Here is a 21,314-nt window from a genome sequence, read left to right as displayed (position 1 = left end):
TTTTGATGTATTTCCTGCAGTCCAGTATGATAACTACAGTGCAGGAGCTTGAGAGCAGCCTTGTAGGTTAACTTTTTCAGGAACGGCCAAACAATAGTTGTTAATTAAGGAGGAAAATATCTTTATGCAAATTAACAGGAACTGGAGAAAGAGAGAACTCATCTCATGGAAGAGGTAACTGCAAACAAAAGAAGGATGAAAGAGCTAGAAGATAATTTGCTTTACCGGCTGACGAGTACCCAGGGGTCCCTGGTGGAAGACGAGAGTCTCACTGCTGTGCTGAGTAACACAAAAAAGACCGCAGAAGAGGTGACACAGAAGCTGGAAATTTCGGCCGAGACAGAAATTCAAATTAACTCAGCCCGGGAGGAATACAGACCTGGTGAGTTTGGTAATGAAAGACAAATGTCACAGGAAAATGAAGTGAGAAAAAAACCCCGAAATTTGGAGAAACTGAAGGAACGAAGGACATTAATGCAAATGGCTGCGCCAGGTGGGGTGGTCCTTCCTGTTTTGTGGCACCGCTTTGGGACGCATTCAGTAAAACTGAGATGAAGAAAAGATTGTATAATGGTGTTAATTGTCTAGATGCTTATGATTCCTGTGAGCTGGCAAATTCTTTAAACTTAGAAAGTAAAGAGGGAGGGTTTTTAAAGGATGTCTGACTACCGTTTGGAAATCTGAGGAATTAGTGCCGCATTTGTGGGCTGCTCACTGGTTCTTTATCATTTGGTAGCAATCAGCCAATATTTTGTTTGCAGTCTTTGTGTTATGAAGGGAGTTCCTTGGTCTCACCAGAGTGCTTTAGGCTTACCCACCAGTTTGCAAATCAGTGTTGTTCACGGGTTGCAAGAGGGACCTGCTGAAAGAATTCATTTTCCTTTAGAAATGTATCATTCTTTCTGGAAAAATAATCAAAGCAGTATCATTTGCTGGTGGAGAGTCAGGAGCATCATCTTTGCCATGCCTTGTTTTGCCAACCCGAGGCCGAGCTTAGTCAGGGCTTCATGGAGCTTGAGAATGAGGGCCATAAGATGCCTACACAATTTGCCAGGCGTTAGAGTTTTTGCTATCCCATCGATTGCCTTTTCTGCCTATGGAAAAAATAGAGTAAAATGTATTTATAAGGGATCTGGAAGTTCTAACATGGAAAATACCACTTGATAAATGCAAGCAGCAGACTGCTTACACAAAGCTTATAAATAAGAATTAAGTATAAATTATGAGCCTTGCTCCAGGCTCCCAGTGCTGGTAGATAGTCATTGATAAAACAAAAATAAGACCTGTTTTCATTTAGAGTTTAGGCTGGTCTGTGCATGGTCATTTATTTTCCACCCCCGTAACACATGCAGCCTTGTTCTTTGTCTTTCAGTGGCGACTCGAGGCAGTATCCTCTACTTCCTCATCACTGAGATGCGCTTGGTTAATGACATGTATCAGACTTCGCTCCGCCAGTTTCTTGGCTTGTTTGACCTTTCCTTAGCCAGGTACGTCCGTACTCAAGAAGCCAAGCTGAATTTCCTATCTGTGGGCTAGAATGATGACATTATATTTATAACTTCTTTTCCTTTTGCTACTGAGTCTTTTTAAAAAAATCTCAGCTTAGTGTAATTACCAGCGTATTAACACATCATTCTCATTTGTCCTTTTACGCTCAGAGACAGCTCTACCAACTCTTCATCCATGGATTTATTCCTTGGATTTCATGTATTTCTGTTAAACAAGAAAATTCTCAAGATGTTGTTGTGAGTGGTAATACCCTGCTGGTAAAATTGATTTAGACAACATTGAGGATTCTGTTATTTTGTGTTGAGAGAATGCTGGTTATTTTAGATTTGGGATGCTTATTCTTATGCGTAAAAAAGAACTGGCCCTCCAAAGTTACCTATTCTCCAGTAAAGATGTTTTTATGGGCAATGGAAAAGGGGAGTGGGATAAGGCCGATTTAAATGTTCTCTCCTCCAGGTCTGTCAAGAGCCCAATTACGAGCAAGAGGATTGCTAATATCATTGAGCATATGACTTATGAGGTTTATAAGTATGCAGCCCGGGGCTTGTATGAGGAACACAAGTTCCTGTTCACCTTGCTGCTTACCCTGAAGATCGACATCCAGAGGAACCGAGTCAAGCATGAAGAGTTTCTCACCCTTATTAAAGGTCAGTATAACAGTAGAAAGCACTGTACACAGGTCCAGATGTAGGAATTACTTGAAGGTGCTGTGCAGTACTTTTTTTTCTGGCTCTAACAGTTTCCTTGCATTACATTGAAGATTGCATATATGTGAAATGTTTTATTTGTTCATTTATTGCATGAATATTTATTGAGAGCCTACTGTGTGCTGAGGCACCGACTAGACACTTGGGGCTCAAAATAAAACAGTAAATTATGTAGTATGTGAGAAGCTAGTAGGCACTATGGGAAAAGACAGAGCAGGATAAGGGAGATGGGGAGTTAACAGGGTGTGCAGAGTCGGCGGGGGCAGTTAAAATTTTAAATGGAATATTTAGTGGGAAACCTAATAGGGTAGGCCTCCCTGAGAGATGGACAGGTGAATAAAGGCCTGGAGGGGCAGGGGGCACTGGCCTTGGGGACAGGCAGAGGGGGAGTGTCAAAGGAAGAGGAGATGGCATCAAGGTGCCGGTGGGGGCAAGCCTGGTATGACAGAGGCTGGAGCCACGGGCAGGGCGATTGTGGAGCTCATCCCATGGATATTTCTTCTGTATCTGTTGAAGCATTGCTCACAGGCAGGTCCCTTGTGCCACTGCACAATACAGCCCAGGGGAGGCTAGGGAATACATTTGCTGTCACATTCTTGAATGTCTGGACAACAAAATATTTAAAGTAATTGCAGAAATGATGCTGGGGTCTAAATGGCTTTATCTACCATATCTTTCTAAGCAAAGGTTTAACTTTATAGATGAGACATAATTTTATCTACAGTGGGTGGGGAGAGATTTTCATGTTCACCTGGAGAGTAGATTTGCTGAGGAACTTGAAGAGGACCCTGAAGGGGCAGGAGGGAAGGGGTGTGGCTATGCATGTGCTTGCCCTGGGGGGGCCTAAGCCCGTAGTCCTATGTGAACAAATGCGTATTGGTGTTCATATAAATATGCATTTGCACACTTCTCTTACAGAAACAACAAAGACTCATTTGGTTAGACTTGAACTTAGAAATGTATGATTTACAGACACTTTTCTCTTTCTCTCTCTCTCTTTATTCTTTGTCTCTAACCTTTGAACTCTTGCTCCTTAGGTCTCTTTATTTTCCAAGTTTTCTAAATCAGAGCTCGTGGATGATGAATGAATTAGGGAGACACCCCTTAGGTAGATGTAGGGGTGACTTCTTCACTGAGCCCTTCAAATAGTACTGATTCGTGGTCTCATTGACTGGTCCTCCAGCTGATGGAGATTTCTGGTGGCAAGTTGTTCCCAACATCTCAATTCAGGCATGAAATGCATTTCCTCATGAAATGCGTCCAGGTCTGGTTTAAATACTGGGAAATATGTTGCCATTTGGCGTGGTGATAGAAGACGTGGGATTTAGAGTTAGGATGACTGTAAGTGAAAATAGTGGTTTTGCCAATTTTTGTCGAGTGTCTCGAGCAAGTTCTTCAAACTTCTCAGGCTCCAGCCTTCTGTGCTATAAAACAAGGATGGTCAAATCTACATCATCGGATTATCGAGAAGTCACACAATTTGGGTAAACGCTGGTACATAGGATATGTTCAGTAAAGGATAGGCATTGTTATATTATCTTTAGTATTTTAGTTTGTTTTGATTAATCTGAGGCTCGCATAGGCTGGACTGTTTTTTGTGGGCTTTTGGCATTCAATAGTTTTTTAATGCTGCTTTATGAAACAGAGTGTCGGAGGGAGCTTTGCAAGGCAGTGATGTTGTAAGGTTGCTCATTGCTGGTGATTTTGCTGAGAGCTACCCAGTGGGTGAATTCCCTCTGCAAGGACTTTAAAATCACTTGTTTGCAAATGTTATTTAGAGAGCAACAGTGTTTGGATGTCTTTTAATTTGCTCATCTCTAAGATGGAACAGGTTCAGCCCAGATGACTTTCTGAATCTTCTTTAGCTATACCACTTAATAATTGTGTGGTATCACTTGTAGAAATTTTTCATTGTAAGAACATATCATTTTTACAAAGTATTACAGTACAAATTCAAACTTACCTTTTCCGAATGTAAGGGTTTACAGAATGAAGGTGACGGCATAACTCTCAATCACCTTGAGAATTTATTTTTAGTTATGCCTGTCCCAGCTGCTCATTCATCAGAGGTCCGTATTGTCCAGGAATGTGTCTGCCCTCAGCCCATTACCATCATCCTCTGTGGCCCATTGTACACTTTTGAGGTAGGCAAGAGATTCGTGCCACAGTTACCCTCTACTAAATGATGAATAATGCTTTGGTTGCAAGGAACACCCTTTCCTTCCTGTAAATAGTTTCTCCCTAACTCTCTGGTGAATATCTTACTCTTTTGAGTTTGTTGGAAAATGGACAGTTTCCATGGAAATTGGTAGGACATTTTTCAACACAATGCCATTGTCCTCAGGTCTTGAACTGCTCTCTGCCATTAAAGCAATCTGTTTTGATTTGGTGACTTAATGATCTTCTCAAAACTGCTTCAAGGCCATGCTTACCTTGCTGGAAATATACTAAGATGGATTTGGCCAAAAGATAGCAATTTAGTGGGGTCCATGGCACCTGGCTAAAGTAGAGATTGGTTCAATAAATATCTTGAGTAGTATTATTTGTTCACGACCTGCTCTGTTCAAAAAAGGATTTTAAAGGTGGCCAAATGAGTTGGTTATATCCTTTTAAGAATTATGCTTAGAGCGTATTTTCCTTGAAACATTTTAATAGATGGCATTTATTAAACAGTATATTTCATCCTATAAAGAATTTCTAACTCTTCCTTTGACTTAAAATTTGATTGTTTACACATTTAGTTCTTCTGAGGTGGGCAACAATAACATTTTAAGGTGTTGTTTATTTTTTGGTGCTGTGTGTTATGTGAATTACGTGAGCCTAGGTAGATCATCCCCAGCAAGGGAAGAGTCACTACCCAATGGGGAAATGTTTGCTGTGGTTAGATTGGCCAAAAATAAATGAGATAGCACAGGATCCTTGGGTGTGCTCAAAATGGAAATAAATAATATACTGATTTATAGAAGAGACCCTTTATTTTTTTTTTAATTTTATTATGTTATGTTAGTCACCATACAATACATCATTAGTTTTTGATGTGGTGATCCACGATCCATTGTTTTCGTATAACACCCAGTGCTCCATGCAGTACGTACCCTCCTTAATACCCATCACCAGGCTAACCAATCCCCCCTACCCCCTCCCCTCTAAAACCCTGTTTGTTTCTCAGGTCCATAGTCTCTCATGGTTCATCTCTCCCTCCAATTCCCCCCGCCCATTTTTCCCTTCCTTCTCCTAGTGTCCTCCATGCTATTCCTTATGTTCCACAAATAAGTGAAACCATATGATAATTGACTTTCTCTGCTTGACTTATTTCACTTAGCATAATCTCCTCCAGTCCCATCCATGTTGATGTAAAAGTTGAGTATTCATCTTTTCTGATGGCTGAGTAATATTCCATTGTATATATGGACCACATCTTCTTTATCCATTCATCTGTTGAAGGGCATCTCGGCTCTTTCCACAGTTTGGCTATTGCGGACATTGCTGCTGTGAACATTGGGGTGCATATGGCCCTTCTTTTCACTACATCTGTGTCTTTGGGGTAAATACCCAGTAGTGCAATTGCTGGGTCATAGGGTAGCTCTATTTTTAACTTTTTGAGGCACCTCCACACTGTTTTCCAAAGCGGCTGTACCAACTTGCATTCCTACCAACAGTGTAAGAGGGTTCCCCTTTCTCCACAACCTCTGCAACATTTGTTGTTTCTTTCCCTGTCCATTTTTGCCATTCTAACTGGTGTAAGGTGGTATCTCAGTGTGGTTTTGATTTGGATTTCCCTGATGGCTAATGATGATGAACATTTTTTCATGTGTCTGTTAGCCATTTGTATGTCTTCTTCAGAGAAGTGTCTTTTCGTATCTTCTGCCCACTTTTTGACTTGATTATTTGTTTTTTGGGTGTTGTGTTTGAGAAGTTCTTTATAGATTTTGGATACCAGCCCTTTATCTGTAATGTCATTTGCAAATATCTTCTCCCATTCTGTGGGTTGCCTCTTTGTTTTGTTGACTGTTTCCTTTGCTGTGCAGAAGCTTTTTATCTTGATGAAGTCCCAAAAGTTCATTTTTGCTTTTGTTTCACTAGCTTTTGGAGATGTATCTTGAAAGAAGTTGCTGTGGCCAATGTCAAAGAGGTTACTGCCTATGTTCTCCTCTAGGATTTGGATGGATTCCTGTCTCACATTGAGGTCTTTCATCCACTTTGAGTTTATCTTTGTGAATGGTGTTAGAGAATGGTTGAGTTTCATTCTTCTGCATGTGGCTGTCCAATTTTCCCAGCACCATTTGTTGAAGAGACTGTCTTTTTTCCATTGCATGTTTTTACCTGCTTTGTCAAAGATTATTTGACCATAGAGTTGAGGGTCCAAATCTGGGTTCTCTATTCTGTTCCATTGGTCTGTATGTCTGTTTTTGTGCCAGTCCCATGCTGTCTTGGTGATCACTGCTTTGTAATATAGCTTGAAATCGGGCAGCGTGATGCCCCCAGCTTTGTTTTTCTTTTTCAACATCTCCTTGGCGATTCGGGGTCTTTTCTGATTCCATACAAATTTTAGGATTGTTTGTTCCAGCACTTTGAAAAATGTCATTGGAATTTTGATCAGGATGGCATTGAAGGTATAGATTGCTCTGGGTAGCATAGACATTTTAACAATGTTTATTCTTCCGATCCATGAGCATGGAATATTTTTCCATCTTTTTGTGTCTTCTTCAATTTCTTTCATGAGTGTTTTGTAGTTCCTGGAGTATAGATCCTTTACCTCTTTCGTTAGGTTTATTCCGAGGTATCTTATCGTTTTTGGTGCTATTGTAAATGGAATCGTTTCTTTAATTTCTCTTTCAACAGTTGCGTTGTTAGTGTATAAGAAAGCAACGGATTTCTGTGCATTGATTTTGTATCCTGCCCCATTACTGAATTGCTGGATGAGTTCTAGTAATTTGGGGGTGGAGTCTTTTGGGTTTTCCACATAAGGTATCATGTCGTCTGTGAAAAGAGAGAGTTTGACTTCTTCTTTGCCCATTTGAATACCTTTTATATCTTTTTGTTGTCTGATTGCTGTTGCTAGGACTTCTAGTACTATGTTGAACAACAGTGGTGAGAGCGGGCACCCTTCACGTGTTCCTGATCTTAAGGGAAAGGCTCTCAGCTTTTCCCCATTGAGGATGATATTCACTGTGGGTTTTTCATAGATGGAGTTTATGAGCTTGAGGAATGTTCCCTCTATCCCTATACTCTGGAGAGTTTTAATCAGGAAAGGATGTTGTATTTTGTCAAATGCTTTTTCTGCATCAATTGAGAGGACCATATGGTTCTTCTCCCTCCTCTTATTAATGTGTTCTATCACATTGATTTGTGAATGTTGAACCACCCTTGCATCCCGGGGATAAATCCCACTTGGTCGTGGTGGATGATCCTTTTAATGTATTGTTGGATCCTATTAGCTAGGATTTTGTTGAGGATTTTGAAATCCATATTCATCAGGGATATCAGTCTGAAATTCTCCTTTTTAATGGGGTCTTTGCCTGGTTTGGGGATTAAGGTAATGCTGGCCTCATAGAATGAGTTTGGAAGTTTTCCTTCTGTTTCTATTTTTTGAAACAGCTTCAGTAGAATGGGTATTATTTCTTCTTTGAATGTTTGGTAGAATTCCCCAGGGAATCCATCAGGCCCTGGACTTTTGTTTTTTGGGAGGTTGATCACTGCTTCAATCTCGTTACTGGTTATTGGCCTATTCAGGTTGTCAATTTCTTCCTGTTTCAGTCTTGGCAGCTTATAGGTTTCCAGGAAGGCCTCCATTTCATCCAGATTGCTCAGTTTATTGGCATATAGTTGTTGATAATAATTTCTAATAATTGTTTCTATTTCCTTGGTGTTGGTTGTGATCTCTCCCCTTTCATTCATAATTTTATTAATTTGGGTCCTTTCTCTCTTCTTTTGGATAAGTCTGGCCAGTGGTTTATCAATCTTATTAATTCTTTCAAAGAGCCAACTTCTAGTTTCATTGATCTGATCTACTGTGTTTCTGGTTTCTAATTCATTGATTTCTGCTCTAATTTTAATTATTTCTCTTCTAATGTGTGGCTTAGGCATCATTTGTTGCTTTTTCTCTAGTTCTTTAAGGTGTAGAGTTAGTTGGTGAATTTGGGATTTTTCTATTTTTTTGAGTGAGGCTTGGATGGCTATGTATTTCCCCCTTAGGACCGCCTTTGCAGTATCCCATAGGTTTTGGACCGATGTGTTTTCGTTCTCATTGATTTCCATGAATTGTTTAAGTTCTTCTTTGATTTCTTGGTTGACCCACCCAAACATTCTTGAGCAGAGTGGTCTTTAGCTTCCAAGTGTTTGAATTTCTGCCAAATTTTTTTCTTGTGATTGAGTTCTGGTTTTAGAGCATTGTGGTCTGAGAATATGCAGGGAATAATCTCAATCTTTTGGTATCGGTTGAGACCTGATTTGTGACCCAGTATATGGTCTATTCTGGAGAAAGTTCCATGTGCGCTCGAGAAGAATGAGTATTCTGTTGTTTCAGGGTGAAATGTTCTGTAAATATCTATGAGGTCCATCTGGTCCAATATATCATTCAAAGCTCTTGTTTCCTTGTTGATTTTCTGCTTAGATGATCTGTCCATTGCTGAGAGTGGAGTATTGAGGTCTCCTACAATTAACGTATTGTTATCAATATGACTCTTTATTTTGGTTAACAGTTGGCTTATGTAGATGGCTGCTCCCATGTTGGGGGCATAGATATTTACAATTGTTAGATCTTCTTGTTGGATAGACCCTTTAAGAATGATATAGTGTCCTTCTGTGTCTCTTATTACAGACTTTAGTTTAAAATCTAATTTGTCTGATATAAGAATTGCTACCCCAGCTTTCTTTTGAGGTCCGCTGGCATGGAAGATAGATCTCCATCCCTTCACTTTCAGTCTGGATGTATCTTTAGGTTCAAAATGAGTCTCTTGTAGACAGCATATGGATGGGTCCTGTCTTTTTATCCAATCTGCAACCCTGTGCCGTTTTATGGGAGTGTTTAGGCCATTCACGTTGAGAGTGATTATTGAAAGATATGAATTAATTGTCATCATGTTGCCTGTGAAGACGTTGTTTTTATAGATTGTCCCTGTAAATTTCTGTTGTAGATCACTCTTGGGGTCTTTCTCCTTTTATAGAACCCCCCTTAATATTTCTTGCAGGGCCGGCTTAGTGGTCACATATTCTTTCAACTTCTGCCGGTCGTGGAAGCTCTGCATCTCTCCATCCATTCTAAATGAAAGCCTTGCCAGATAAAGTATTCTTGGCTGCATGTTCTTCTCATTTAGTACCCTGAATATGTCTTGCCAGGCCTTTCTGGCTTGCCAGGTCTCTGTGGATAGGTCTGACATTATTCTGATGTTCCTCCCTCTGTACGTAAGGAATCTCTTCCCCCTAACTGCCCTTAAGATGGTTTCCTTGGTCCTAAGATTTGCAAGTTTTACTATTACATGCCGGGCTGTTGGCCTGTTTTCCTTGATCTTAGGAGGGGTCCTCTCTGCCTCTAGGACTCAAATGTTTGTTTCATTGCCCAGATTAGGGAAGTTCTCAGCTACGATTTGCTCAAATACGTCTTCTAGCCCTCTCTCTCTCTCCACTCCCTCCGGGATTCCAATGATTCTGACGTTGGAATGCCTCATGGTGTCACTTATTTCTCTGATTCTATTTTCATGGATTCTGGGTTGTTTTTCCCTGGCCTCCTCTTTTCCCTTTTTATCTATCATACTGTCTTCCAGATCGCTTATTCTCTCTTCTGCCTCAGTTACCCTAGCTGTTAGATTATCTAGATTGGATTGGATCTCATTGATAGCATTTTTAAGTTCTGCCAATTCCCCTTTTATTTCTGCCCTTAGAGACTCTATGTTGCCATTAATTGATTTCTCCATTCTAGCCATTGTCTTCACAATTGCTAGCCTGAATTCCATCTCCGACATCTTGGTTATATCTGCATCCATTTTAAATCTGCAGCGTAAGTCATAATCTCTGAGTCTTTTCTTTTTTGGGGGCTCCTCCTCCTAGTCATTCTGTTGCTGGGTGTTTGAGGGAATGTACAGAGTCCAAATTATTGACCAGAACCCAAGCAAGATGCACCTGTTTTCTTGGGACCTTAGGGTTGCTGGCCTCTTGTTTTCCCAGCCTGTCTTCTGGGGGTGGGGCCTGCCGCGCTGTTACTCAGGCAACCCTGTTTGGGCGGAGTCGCCCTGCGCCCCTGTGGTGGGGGATGGGCTCAGCGGGAATCAGTTTTGGGGGCTTTTGTTCTCTGGCGCCTTTCCCTGGCGGCTTTCCGCGTCTCTTCCGCGAGTCAGAGCAGAAGAGACCGTTTCCAACCCTCTGCCTCAGAGCAGAGAGACCGCAGTCTGTTCCTCAGTGAGCTCTCCAGGCCACACTGTCTCCGTTTCTGTCCGTGCTGCTATAAACTGCAGCGGCCTGGGTTGTGCGCCCCTCCGCAGTGCTCCCAGTCCTGCCTCCAGGTCAGGGAACGTCTCTGCCCTTTGTGCTTCTAAAACCGCCAGCCGCTCCCAGTTCGGGCGCGCGCGGGACTCTGCCGCTCGGGGTTTCCACCCCCGGGGGTTGCAGTTCATCGGCGGGACCCCAGCGCACCGGGTTTCCGTCTCCGAGGCTGCAGTTCCCGTGCGCGCGACCCCACCGCTCCGGGTTTCCCCCCCGGGGGCTGCCCTAAAGTCCTTTCCCAACGCTACTGGTCTGCGAGTCTGTGCCCGTCCGCAGTGCGCGAGGCTGTCACTCAGCGGTGGTGTAGGATCCCCACGGCCAGGCTCCCTCCCGCTGCCGTTTATCCTCCAATATCTGCCCGCAGGATCACGGCTCTCCGCTTCGTCCCTCAAAACCAACCGCCTGCGATATTCTGTTTGTAGAGATCCAGATCTTCTTACATCTCAGGCTGGTTTCGTGGGTGCTCAGAGTGGTCTGGTAGATATCCAGCTCAGTTACGGGGACCAGTTGAAATAGGGTCCCCTACTCCTCCCCCATCTTTCCCCCCTCCTCTAGAAGAGAACACATGTAGTTTAAACACATGTAGTGATGCTGACATTTCTAGATAAATTCTCTCCTTGAAAGAGCTTGTGCCAACATCGAGCAGTGCTTAATGTTGACAATAGCTGCTTATTTAGTGACCCTCTACTGTGGTCTTGACCCTGTTTTGTGCGCTTTACATATATATTTTCTCTCATTCTGTCATCATCACAACACCCAGGCTTCATTATTCCCTGTGTACATATTTGGAAACAGAGACCCAGACAGATGAGCTGCCTTGTCCTAGACCTTGGCCACATAGAGCTAGGACAGAATCCAGCGTCCCCCTGGTCCACACCTATGTTTCTGATTCTTAAATGTGTTTTTCTAAAATCATCTATTCCTTTATTCAATTATAAAGCTTGTTCATTACTATGACATATTTCTGAGGCTAAAAAATGACAAGGTAATGGGGCGCCTGGGTGGCTCAGTTGGTTAAGTGTCAGATTTTTTTTTTTTAAAGATTTTATTTATTTATTTGAGAGAGAGAGAGAGAGCACAAGCAGAGGGAGCTGCAGGCAGAGGGAGAAGCAGGCTCCCTGCTGAGGATGGAGCCTGATGTGGGGCTCGATCCCAGGACACTGGGATCATGACCTGAGCAGAAGGCAGATGCTTAACTGACTGAGCCACCCAGGCATCCCTAAGTGTCAGACTTTGGCTCAGGTCATGATCTCAGGGTCCTGGGATCCAGCCCTGTGTTGGGCTCTCTACTTAGTGTGGAATCTGCTTCTCCCTCTGTTCCTCCCCTTGCTTATGTGCGCGCACGCACACATGCACGCTCTTTCTCTCTCTCAGAATAATAAATAAAATCTTTAAAAAAATGTCAAGGTGGTAAAATAATTAAAAGTGTAAGAAAAAGATTTTGTATATAAATAGATTGTTTTAGAGTAAAGAAAGAAAAATCTAGTAACTTTCTATGTTTAATTTTAAAGGAGGTGCCTCCTTGGACCTTAAAGCTTGTCCTCCTAAACCATCTAAATGGATCCTGGACATGACCTGGCTGAATTTGGTGGAACTCAGCAAACTCAGACAGTTTTCAGATGTCCTTGATCAGGTAACTTGTGCTTTGAATAAGCTTACGACAGTGTCGCAGGGAGCAGCTTCCTGATTTATCACTAGCTATGGTATTTGTGGAAGAGAGAGATTGTTTAATGTTGTCACTCTTGCCACGGTGCCTTCCTCCCGCTCACTCACGCTCTGATGAAGCAGACCCCACCCACCTCTAACTGGTGCCGTCCAGTGCCCCATGTCAGTAACACCCACTGGAGATCCACAAGTGGGAAAACTGAGAGATTCAATGAAATCACTAGACATATTTAAGAGGTTTTGCCATCTTCCTGGAGATTAAACGAAAAGAAATATGAACAGCCTGCCTCTAAATGCTAGAGATCCTTTTCTCGCCTCTTGTTCTTCTCTTCTTCTTCGTCTCTTGTTCTCCCATGATACGGCCTTAGCCAGGTGTCTGGGCATAAATCTGATGCCAATCCTTGGCCCCTTATCTTTACAAGTTATTACCCTGTCATAACCAGCCAGTTCCTGATGAATTGTGTGTGTGCTGGGATCATGGAAGTTGTGTCTAGAGAGCTGAATTTAGATAAACCAAGAAACAGATTCTTGAGAATCAGATGACCAGAGAGAAATCACACTGAGAGCAAGGTGGCTTTATTCAGCCGCAAGTTGTAGGCTTTTTATGACCAGAAAATGTGCTAAGGTTGGTTCCTGAATTTCCCAGTTTAGGTTGACCAGAAACCTACTGTTTGGCTCTATCTGTATGTGTTGGCTTATGCCTGGTAGTCTGTATTATTTCTACCATATAATTTAACCCATTCTTTTGCATTAAATAACTTTGATTTGGGAGGTTTGAATGCCCTCTGGCATCATGAGATGACTCCTAGTGACCTTTCCCCAACTGATACCTCTTCCTGAAGTTGCTGTCTTCTGGAGATTGTCTTATGCCTGAAATCCCTCCACGTCATGTAGTCTTTCATGATAGAGGGAGGTTATTACTTTTTATTCTTACACAATACTTTCTAAATACGGATCTGGAATGTTTTTCCCTTTGATTAGGCTTCCAAGAAATATATCCGGGGCTTTAATCAAGGGGAATATACCAGAGAATATTGGATCATATTTATCTGCTGACATTATTTGTTTGTTCTATGTTTTGGAGATGATTGCCCATGGAATGCCGTCTCTGTTTTTAAGCCCCAAAGGAGAATGGACTGTATTCTCTTCCTCCTTATCAATCGTGTAAAGGGAGCGTGTGTGTCATTACTCATTTGATGGTGATATTAAATCGTATCTTTCAAATTATTCTAGATTAATAGAGTATTGACCAAAAAGCTTTTCGTTCAATAATAAACATATATTAAATGTCTTCTTTTGTGCCAGGAGTGGTCCTGGAAAATGAGGAAACATATGTGAATAAGTGAGTGAACTGGTTCCTGATCATGAGAGGATTTCATGGAGCAAATCAGATTTCCTTAAAATAATGAAAATGAGTTTTCATTGATTTCTTTATTCCTCATAAATTTGACACCACAAAGGCATTAGAAGAAATTAAACAACCCAAGGCTCTCCCTACTTCAAAAGCTAGCTGTAACCTGGGATTAATGCAGACTGATTTTAGAGCAAATCACATTTGATTTTAGACTGTCACAATTTTTGGTAGTGGAATATAAAATTAAAAAAAAAGTCATGGGATATCATTCACACGTGTCTGGAATAGTCAGAAGATATGATGAGAAATAACCGTGAACTATTACTGAAAGATTTTTCTGTGCTGTGGTGCAATTCTTATTCCCTGGTATTTTCAGATATCAAGAAATGAGAAAATGTGGAAAATTTGGTTTGATAAGGAAAACCCTGAGGAAGAACCCCTTCCAAATGCCTATGATAAATCTCTTGACTGCTTTAGACGTCTTCTCCTTATTAGATCCTGGTGTCCTGACAGAACCATTGCCCAGGTAAAAAGTTCATATTAGAAAAAAATAGGAGAATATTTTTTAAAGAGTTTTTATTATTTTTAAATAATCTCTACACCCATTGTGGGGCTCAAACCTACTACAACTCTGAGATCAAGAGTCACATGTGCCACCAACTGAGCCAGCCAGGCGCCCCCTAGGAGAATATTTTTAAGGAGAATTTCCTTTTAAATTTAAAGAAATATTGAATATTTTAATCCCAGTGAGAATTTTCCTGGGGGCTTCTATGGAGTTTTCTGGCAATACCTCTGTGGCAAATGGAAAAGTAAACAAATGTAGTGAGGTGTACATTTGGGCTAAGTGATTTAATAATCTTCTTTGGTCTAAATGGTACAGGAGTGAATGAGAAAGCCATGTTTTTAAGGTCGGCTTATTTTTATGACATAAAAGTAATGTGTTACTCTTCCATTACCATTTTTATATTAACTCAAAAATGATATGGCTGCTCCATTTTGTTAGTAGTAAAACAACGTTTCTTTAAGTAGGAAGGATGTGAGGGCGCCAGGGTGGCTCAGTCGGTGAAGCGTCTGCCTTCAGCTCAGGTCATGATCCCAGGGTCCTGGGATCGAGTCCCGCATCGGGCTCTCTGCTCAGCGGGGAGCCTGCTTCTCCCTCTGCCCCTTCCCCTCACTCGTGCATTTTCTCTCTCTCTCTTGCAAAAGTAAATAAAAATACTTAAAAAAAAAGAAGTAGGAAAGATGTGGAAACCTTGGGAGGAGGGTAGATGAGAGGGAGACGTAGTATTCCCCAATCTACAGTTATAACCCCAGGAAGTCTCAGGACCCTGGATGCAAGAGTTGGCCGAAAACCCTGTCAGTTTTACATATGGTTTAAATGTGAATCCTGCCCGCAGAAGATCCATCTTTTCAAAGACCTTTAATCTGCTGGCCTCCTGTCTTGGAAATGTCACTGCTAATAAGGCTTGCCCATGTCCTGCCTTCACAATGAAAACTTCAGCTTGAATATTCAGCTCAGGTGGATTCCTTAGGGGCTTCCCCAAACAAGCCATAGAGTTAACAATACGCTGGGTTTATAATAGAATGTAGGAAGTTCTCCCCTCCACTCTCCAGAGGGAGTGTTAAAAACAGGGAAAAGCCACCTCCAAGTCCAGGTAGGTACAGAGGAATCATGAAAACAACTAGATTCAATGATTTATTGAGAAAAGAAAAATGAGTTCTGTAATGCAGGGCAACTGAGATCACCCTTCCTTCAGTTTTTCTTCTCAACTTCATTACTTTTATCCTGCCCAAAAGAATTGTCAAACTGTTGCCTTAAGGACAGTGTAGAAGGTTCAAGTAGTTCTGTTCTGTTCTTTTCTTTTTTTTCTCTTCTTTTCTTTTCTTCTTCCTTCTTTCCCTCTTTCCTTTCTCTCCCTTCCCTTTCTTTCTTCCTCCATCTTCTCTCCTTCCTTCTCTCCCCTCTTTCTCTCTCCCTCTACTCTCTTCCTTCCTTCCTTTTCTTTTTCTCATGTAACACTTTATTTGGTTCAATGCTGAATTTAAGTCTACAAGGCTCCTTTGTAATTTTGTCATCTTCATCCTAGCTTCTGTCATCTATAGACTGACCGCAGCAATGGCTTCCTAACTGGGATCTCCTCTTGTTCCTTCTTGCTCACTCTAGTCTATCCTGTATACTCTAGAAGGAATGGAAATATGATTATGCTATTCCTTGCTTTTTAAAGTCTTTCAGTGGCTTCCCAAGGCCTCTTTGATAACACCCAAGTCTTAAGATCTACAAGGGCCCTCTGGAAAAATGTCCTCTCCTCTGAAATTCTTATACTCACATTACATTCCTTTTGTGATTTTCAACCAGACACCTTCTTGGGACGTATATTCAAAGGTCTACAGTGTGGGTATATTTAGTCCCCATTCTCCATAAGCAGCATCAGGCTTGTTCTCAGTATTTTGGATGAGCATGACTGCCCATGTCAGGGGACATTCAGCTGCCTGGTTGCAAAAACAGTGCACTCTTAGAGGGTATCTCATGCCTCATACACATTTGTGTCTCAAAAACACTCAGCGAAGAGGGTCAGAATAGGTGCAGAGGTTTACTTGTTGTTTTTTACTTGTTTATTTTTCATTGGAATCAGATATTGGGACAAAAATGTTCTTCAGAAGTGTGTGAAGAGTAAGTTGTGACAATGTGGCACTCTGTTTCCATTTGTGCCAACGAGCTATGCAGAAGCCTGGGTGCCCCACAGCTGAATCTTACATAAGTCATACTGCATGTCCTTCTGTCCCCTCTTGGTGACTTGCTCTTTTCTGTTTCAAGGTCTCTGCATTTGTGCTCTCTGCATGGAATTCTCACCACACTGGCTCTCCTACCTGTCCTCCTTGTCTAGATAAATCCCACTCCTCACCCAAAATCTGGATGAGTCTCTTATTGTAGCCACTACCTTCCCACTCTAACCTGCAAAGAGGACAAACGTGAGCGGGGACATCATCCCAAATTTTAAACTCAGAGACCTGGGGTGTGACAATCACTTTGAGAATGCATAGTGCATAGCTGGATATTCAAAATGGAGGAAGAGCCTGTTTTACTGACTGAAATCAAACTTTGGATGTTTGTAAGTCAAAGACAACAGTTTAACCAGCACCACTCTCATTTTGGCCCAGGTCTATCTCAAGCCTCTCTGATTTAAGGGAAACCCTGCCTACAACTGTTTTGTGTTTCTCTGGAAATGGAAGTGGGGTCCCACCATGGCCCACCTCACTCTGCTTATTATGTGAGAGAAATTTTTCTGGGGAATCTCACTGGGGAGGGAAACTTGGGTTTTACTCCCATGGGGGTAGGAGAAGAAAACAGAATAGGAAATTTTTCTTTGAGGGAACCCAGTTTTTTTTTTTCTTCCATTTGATCTTTTTTTTTTAATTTTTAAAATTTTATTATGTTATGTTAATCACCATACATTACATCATTAGTTTTTGATGTAGTGTTCCATGATTCATTGTTTGTGCATAACACCCAGTGCTCCATGCAGTACGTGTCCTCCTTAATACCCATCACCAGGCTAACCCATCCCCCCACCCCCAACCCCAGAATCCTCTGTTTCTCAGAGTCCGTAGTCTCTCATGGTTTGTCTCCCCCTCTGATTCCCCCCCTTCATTTTTCCCTTCCTGCTATCTTCTTCTTCTTCTTCTTCTTTTTTTTTTTTTTAACATACAATGGATTATTTGTTTCAGAGGTACAGGTCTGTGATTCAACAGTCTTACACAATTCACAGCGCTCACCATAGCACATGCCCTCCCCAATGAGGAAACCCAGTTTTTACCAGAGGGAGAATAGAGACTAAAGGTCATACTCATAATAGTATCTTATTGATTAATTATTTTACTTTGTTTGGAAAAGGACTATGTTGTTACTTGAAATATTTTTATATGGTTGATAATACAGTTGACAAAGTCTGTGATATTGTGAGCATGTATTTCAGTCAAAACAAAATTAATGGTAAAGGGGATAAGCCAAAAATGGAAAGGGATCATGAGAATGATTAGGAGAATAATTATGGACTAAATCGTTAAAACATTAACTCATTCGTTAAATATCTAATATATTTCATTTAATAAGAAATCATTCAGTTATCTATTGATAAGTATCCATTAAATCCCAGGCATTGTGCTGGTTATTTGTATTAGAATGCATATACATTTCCCTTAAAGCATCCTAAATAATACAGTTTCCTAATAATTTTAATTTTTTATGTACCAAGAAGTAGCCAGTGTATAGAACAGGTTCCAGACAAGTGGTCAGCCAACTTGGGTTCTGGTCTTTGAACTGTGTGACTGTATGTTGGCAAATAACACAGCCTCTCTATCATCTGTAGAGTGGAGATACAACAAGAAAAATATCTCTGTCCTATTTCCCTGGCAGAGTTACTGTGGACATCATTGAGATACTCTACCAAAATGAATTTTGGAAGCCACCCTGCATCATAACACATGGAAGAGTTAGAATCAGTTTTGGTGATTCCTGTACTGTTTTTGGCAGGCCCGCAAGTACATCATGGACTCTATGGGAGAGCGCTATGCAGAAGGAGTTATCCTGGACTTGGAAAAGACGTGGGAGGAATCTGATCCACGGACACCACTCATCTGTCTCCTGTCTATGGGCTCAGATCCCACGGATTCCATCATTGCCTTGGGGAAGAGATTAAAAATAGAAACCCGTTATGTGTCCATGGGCCAGGGCCAGGAGGTCCATGCGCGCAAGCTCTTACAGCAGACCATGGCGAATGTGAGGCCAAATGTCTACTTTTAGGTTATGTTGTTATTACAGGTTATAGAATAGCAATGCAGAAAAGAATTTATGAATCATTAAGAGTTTAAATTTACATGCTTTGTGCTGTTCACTAAACAGGAAAAGGTTTAATATCTATTAGAAAATTTTCATAGAAAAACAAATACAATTTTTTCTGCTGAGCCTTGACTTATGGAAAACTTACCCAACCAGAGCATCTTATTTCTCGACCAGTTTGCATAATGTTAAGCCCCACTCTAGATCCCAAATCCTTGGGAGTGGGGAGGGGTCTACAGCTCCACCCCCTGTGCCATACACTCTAGCCCCTCCACCATGATTCCTGTGCTGCTCTTGGAATCCCCAGCACTCCAGAATCCACCACACCATGTCTTTCTTGAGTTTCAGAATGTATAATCTGTGCTCTGGAGTCCCCCAGGCTTGGCCCAGATCCCAGAGGCCAGGAATCTGCCATTACCTTGTGGTGGTACCAGAGATTTTAGGAAACCTGGCTTATTGCCTTCCAGGCTGGGGCTCCTAGAGCCCTTTGTGGCTTGCAAATTCTGTAGCATGCAGAGCATGCCATGCTCAGGCCTTACCTGGAGGCTATAAAGTGCTAGAAACCACATGGTAATCTTGCAAAGGGATAGTCCAGTCCAGAGCTGGGGCACTTCCAGGGACTTAAATTAACTGAATGCACAAGGTCTTCCATTTCATCTCTAGAATTCCATCTCTAGGACAGGGCACTCATGTGTTTACTCTGGTCTAGCCCTTTCTGCAGTGTCCAACTCTGTCTGGAGGAGCTGTTACCCCTGTTTTCCTCTTCCTCCATGCTTTGGCCAAGCAAAGAGGACGGAATGACTTGGCTTCTCATTCCCACTGGAGAACATGCAGTCTTGGTCTAGATGCCTTTCTTGCTTTTTTTTAGATCAGACCCTACTCCTCCTTCCCTGAGTCTGAGATTTCCCCCCATATCTCAAAACTCCTTCTTTGCCCTCCAGGGAATCCCCCTGCTGAGGGCAGAACTTGCTGTCTCGCTAGGCCCACCGTGAAATCACTGGGCTCTAGGTCCTAGCCACTGAATCTAGAACCTCACTATTGTGTTGCATCCTGGTTTCTTTCCTCTGGTCTAGAACTGAGCCCACTGTGTTCTAGAACCTCCATATTTACCTTGCGGCTCTTTTATCCCCAAGTTGTGCCCCACCCCCAGCTTTGGTGAAGGTTGTGGGGGGGCTCACATGTGTGTGCCTTGTCTGAGCACTTGATATGCAGCTGGGAGGGCAACAGGGGTGGACTGAAGTGTATCCAAAGATGAAAACATGCATCTATACTTAAGAATGCCAGGTCTGGAAGGGGCGCCTGGGTGGCTAGGTTGATTAAGCATCCAACTCTTAATTTCGGCTCAGGGTCCTGGGATTGAGCCCTGAGTTGGGCTCTGTGGAGTCTGCTTGGATTCTCTCTACCCACTCCTCCTCTGCCCTTCCTCCTGCTCATGTGCTCTCTCTCTCTAAAATAAATAAATAAAATCTTAAAAAGAATCCCAGGTCTGGTCTGACATGAGAGCTTAGTGGACTTCAGCCCTGGCCTTTCCCTCCTCTTGGCCTCCTCCCCATTCTTCCCTCCCTCTTTTTTACTTCCTCTGTTCCTCCCTCTGCATATTACTGTGCTTAGAACAAAGACACCAACAATAACAGGACGCCTATTTAACTCTAACTCTAATTTAAAATAAATAAGTGTTTAATAATTATAGTTTCAGGCAATTAGAGTATAAATGGAATAATTTTAGCCTTCAGTTTATTCATGTTTTCTGTTTAGTAGTTTAGTAAATCAAGTAAAAGAAAAAAATGGTGTTATTATTAGCATGCTTATAACTTTCAGAGATACTAGTTTTTGTAAGTTTTGTAGGAAAGATTGGAGGTAGGGCACCTGGCTGGCTCAGTCAGTAGAGCCCGCAACTCTTGATCTTGGAGTTATAGGTTCAAGCCCCATGTTGGATGTAGGGAGTACTTAAAAAATAAAATCTTAATAAAAGAAAAAAAGGAAGGTTTGAGGCAATATGACAGAATGAACCAAGTACACAAGAATAGCAATGTGGATGATCTACTCAGTAAGAAGAACACAAAACATTTAATACAGAAGGGGGTAATCCTACAGAAACAGCCTTGGCTAACGGATTCCAGGGGGAGGATTGAAACAGCAAACTTCTTACCTCAGATTCCCCAGCATGCTGGGTGGCAGAGGGTGGCTCAATCCTTTTTGTGGTTGTTATGTTTTATATTTAATTTTTTTTGAATTGTGAACAGTGCCAATTGAATTTTTCAAGGGACAAAAAATAGTTTACTTATTCAGCAGTGCTATATACTCCTCAAGAAAATAGAAGGGGATATATGAAATTTCACAGTGATCCATTTTATACCAAGATTTTAAATTTGCTACACTAGTCAAATCTAAATGATCCAAAATTACAGAGTCAAGAAAACAACTTGAGATGATGATCTGGATATTCTAGATCATTTTAGCAAAAATATTCTATAGATTAGATATTGAGTAAATTATTACAAAATGATCTAAAATATTGCCTTTGTTGCTTTATATAAGGAACATTCTTATGCTCATAAAATGTGTTATACAAAAGATAGGGCTTATTATCTTCTATGGCTCTTGTTCTTAGAGTGGGCAGATTCCCCACAGAAGGCTCTCCCACTTTCTAGAGGGTATACATCCTGCTGCCAGGGTTTTGGGAACTCCATGAGAGAAGGGAGGGAATAGGTCTCAAAATTGAGTAGGTAGCCTTTCTTTCATCTGTCTTCAGTGAGGTTTCTAG

At 41.6% G+C, this 21,314-nt stretch overlaps 1 protein-coding gene across 1 annotated transcript in view; it reads left to right on the top strand.

Annotated features, from left to right (window-relative positions):
* DNAH5 (dynein axonemal heavy chain 5) overlaps positions 1-21,314 on the top strand; it is a 216,419-nt gene that overhangs the window by 176,848 nt on the left and 18,257 nt on the right. The window contains exons 66-71 of the mRNA XM_078066500.1: positions 139-382; positions 1,373-1,487; positions 1,966-2,156; positions 12,206-12,327; positions 14,090-14,239; positions 18,245-18,490. Coding sequence (XP_077922626.1) covers positions 139-382; positions 1,373-1,487; positions 1,966-2,156; positions 12,206-12,327; positions 14,090-14,239; positions 18,245-18,490 — 1,068 coding nt within the window. The remainder of the gene's footprint in view (positions 1-138; positions 383-1,372; positions 1,488-1,965; positions 2,157-12,205; positions 12,328-14,089; positions 14,240-18,244; positions 18,491-21,314) is intronic.

This window comes from Halichoerus grypus, chromosome 2, assembly GCF_964656455.1.
Source record: "Halichoerus grypus chromosome 2, mHalGry1.hap1.1, whole genome shotgun sequence".
Classification (NCBI taxonomy): Eukaryota; Metazoa; Chordata; class Mammalia; order Carnivora; family Phocidae; genus Halichoerus; species Halichoerus grypus.
Note: the sequence above shows the minus strand (reverse complement) of the source record. Positions and strands in the feature narration are given on the sequence as shown.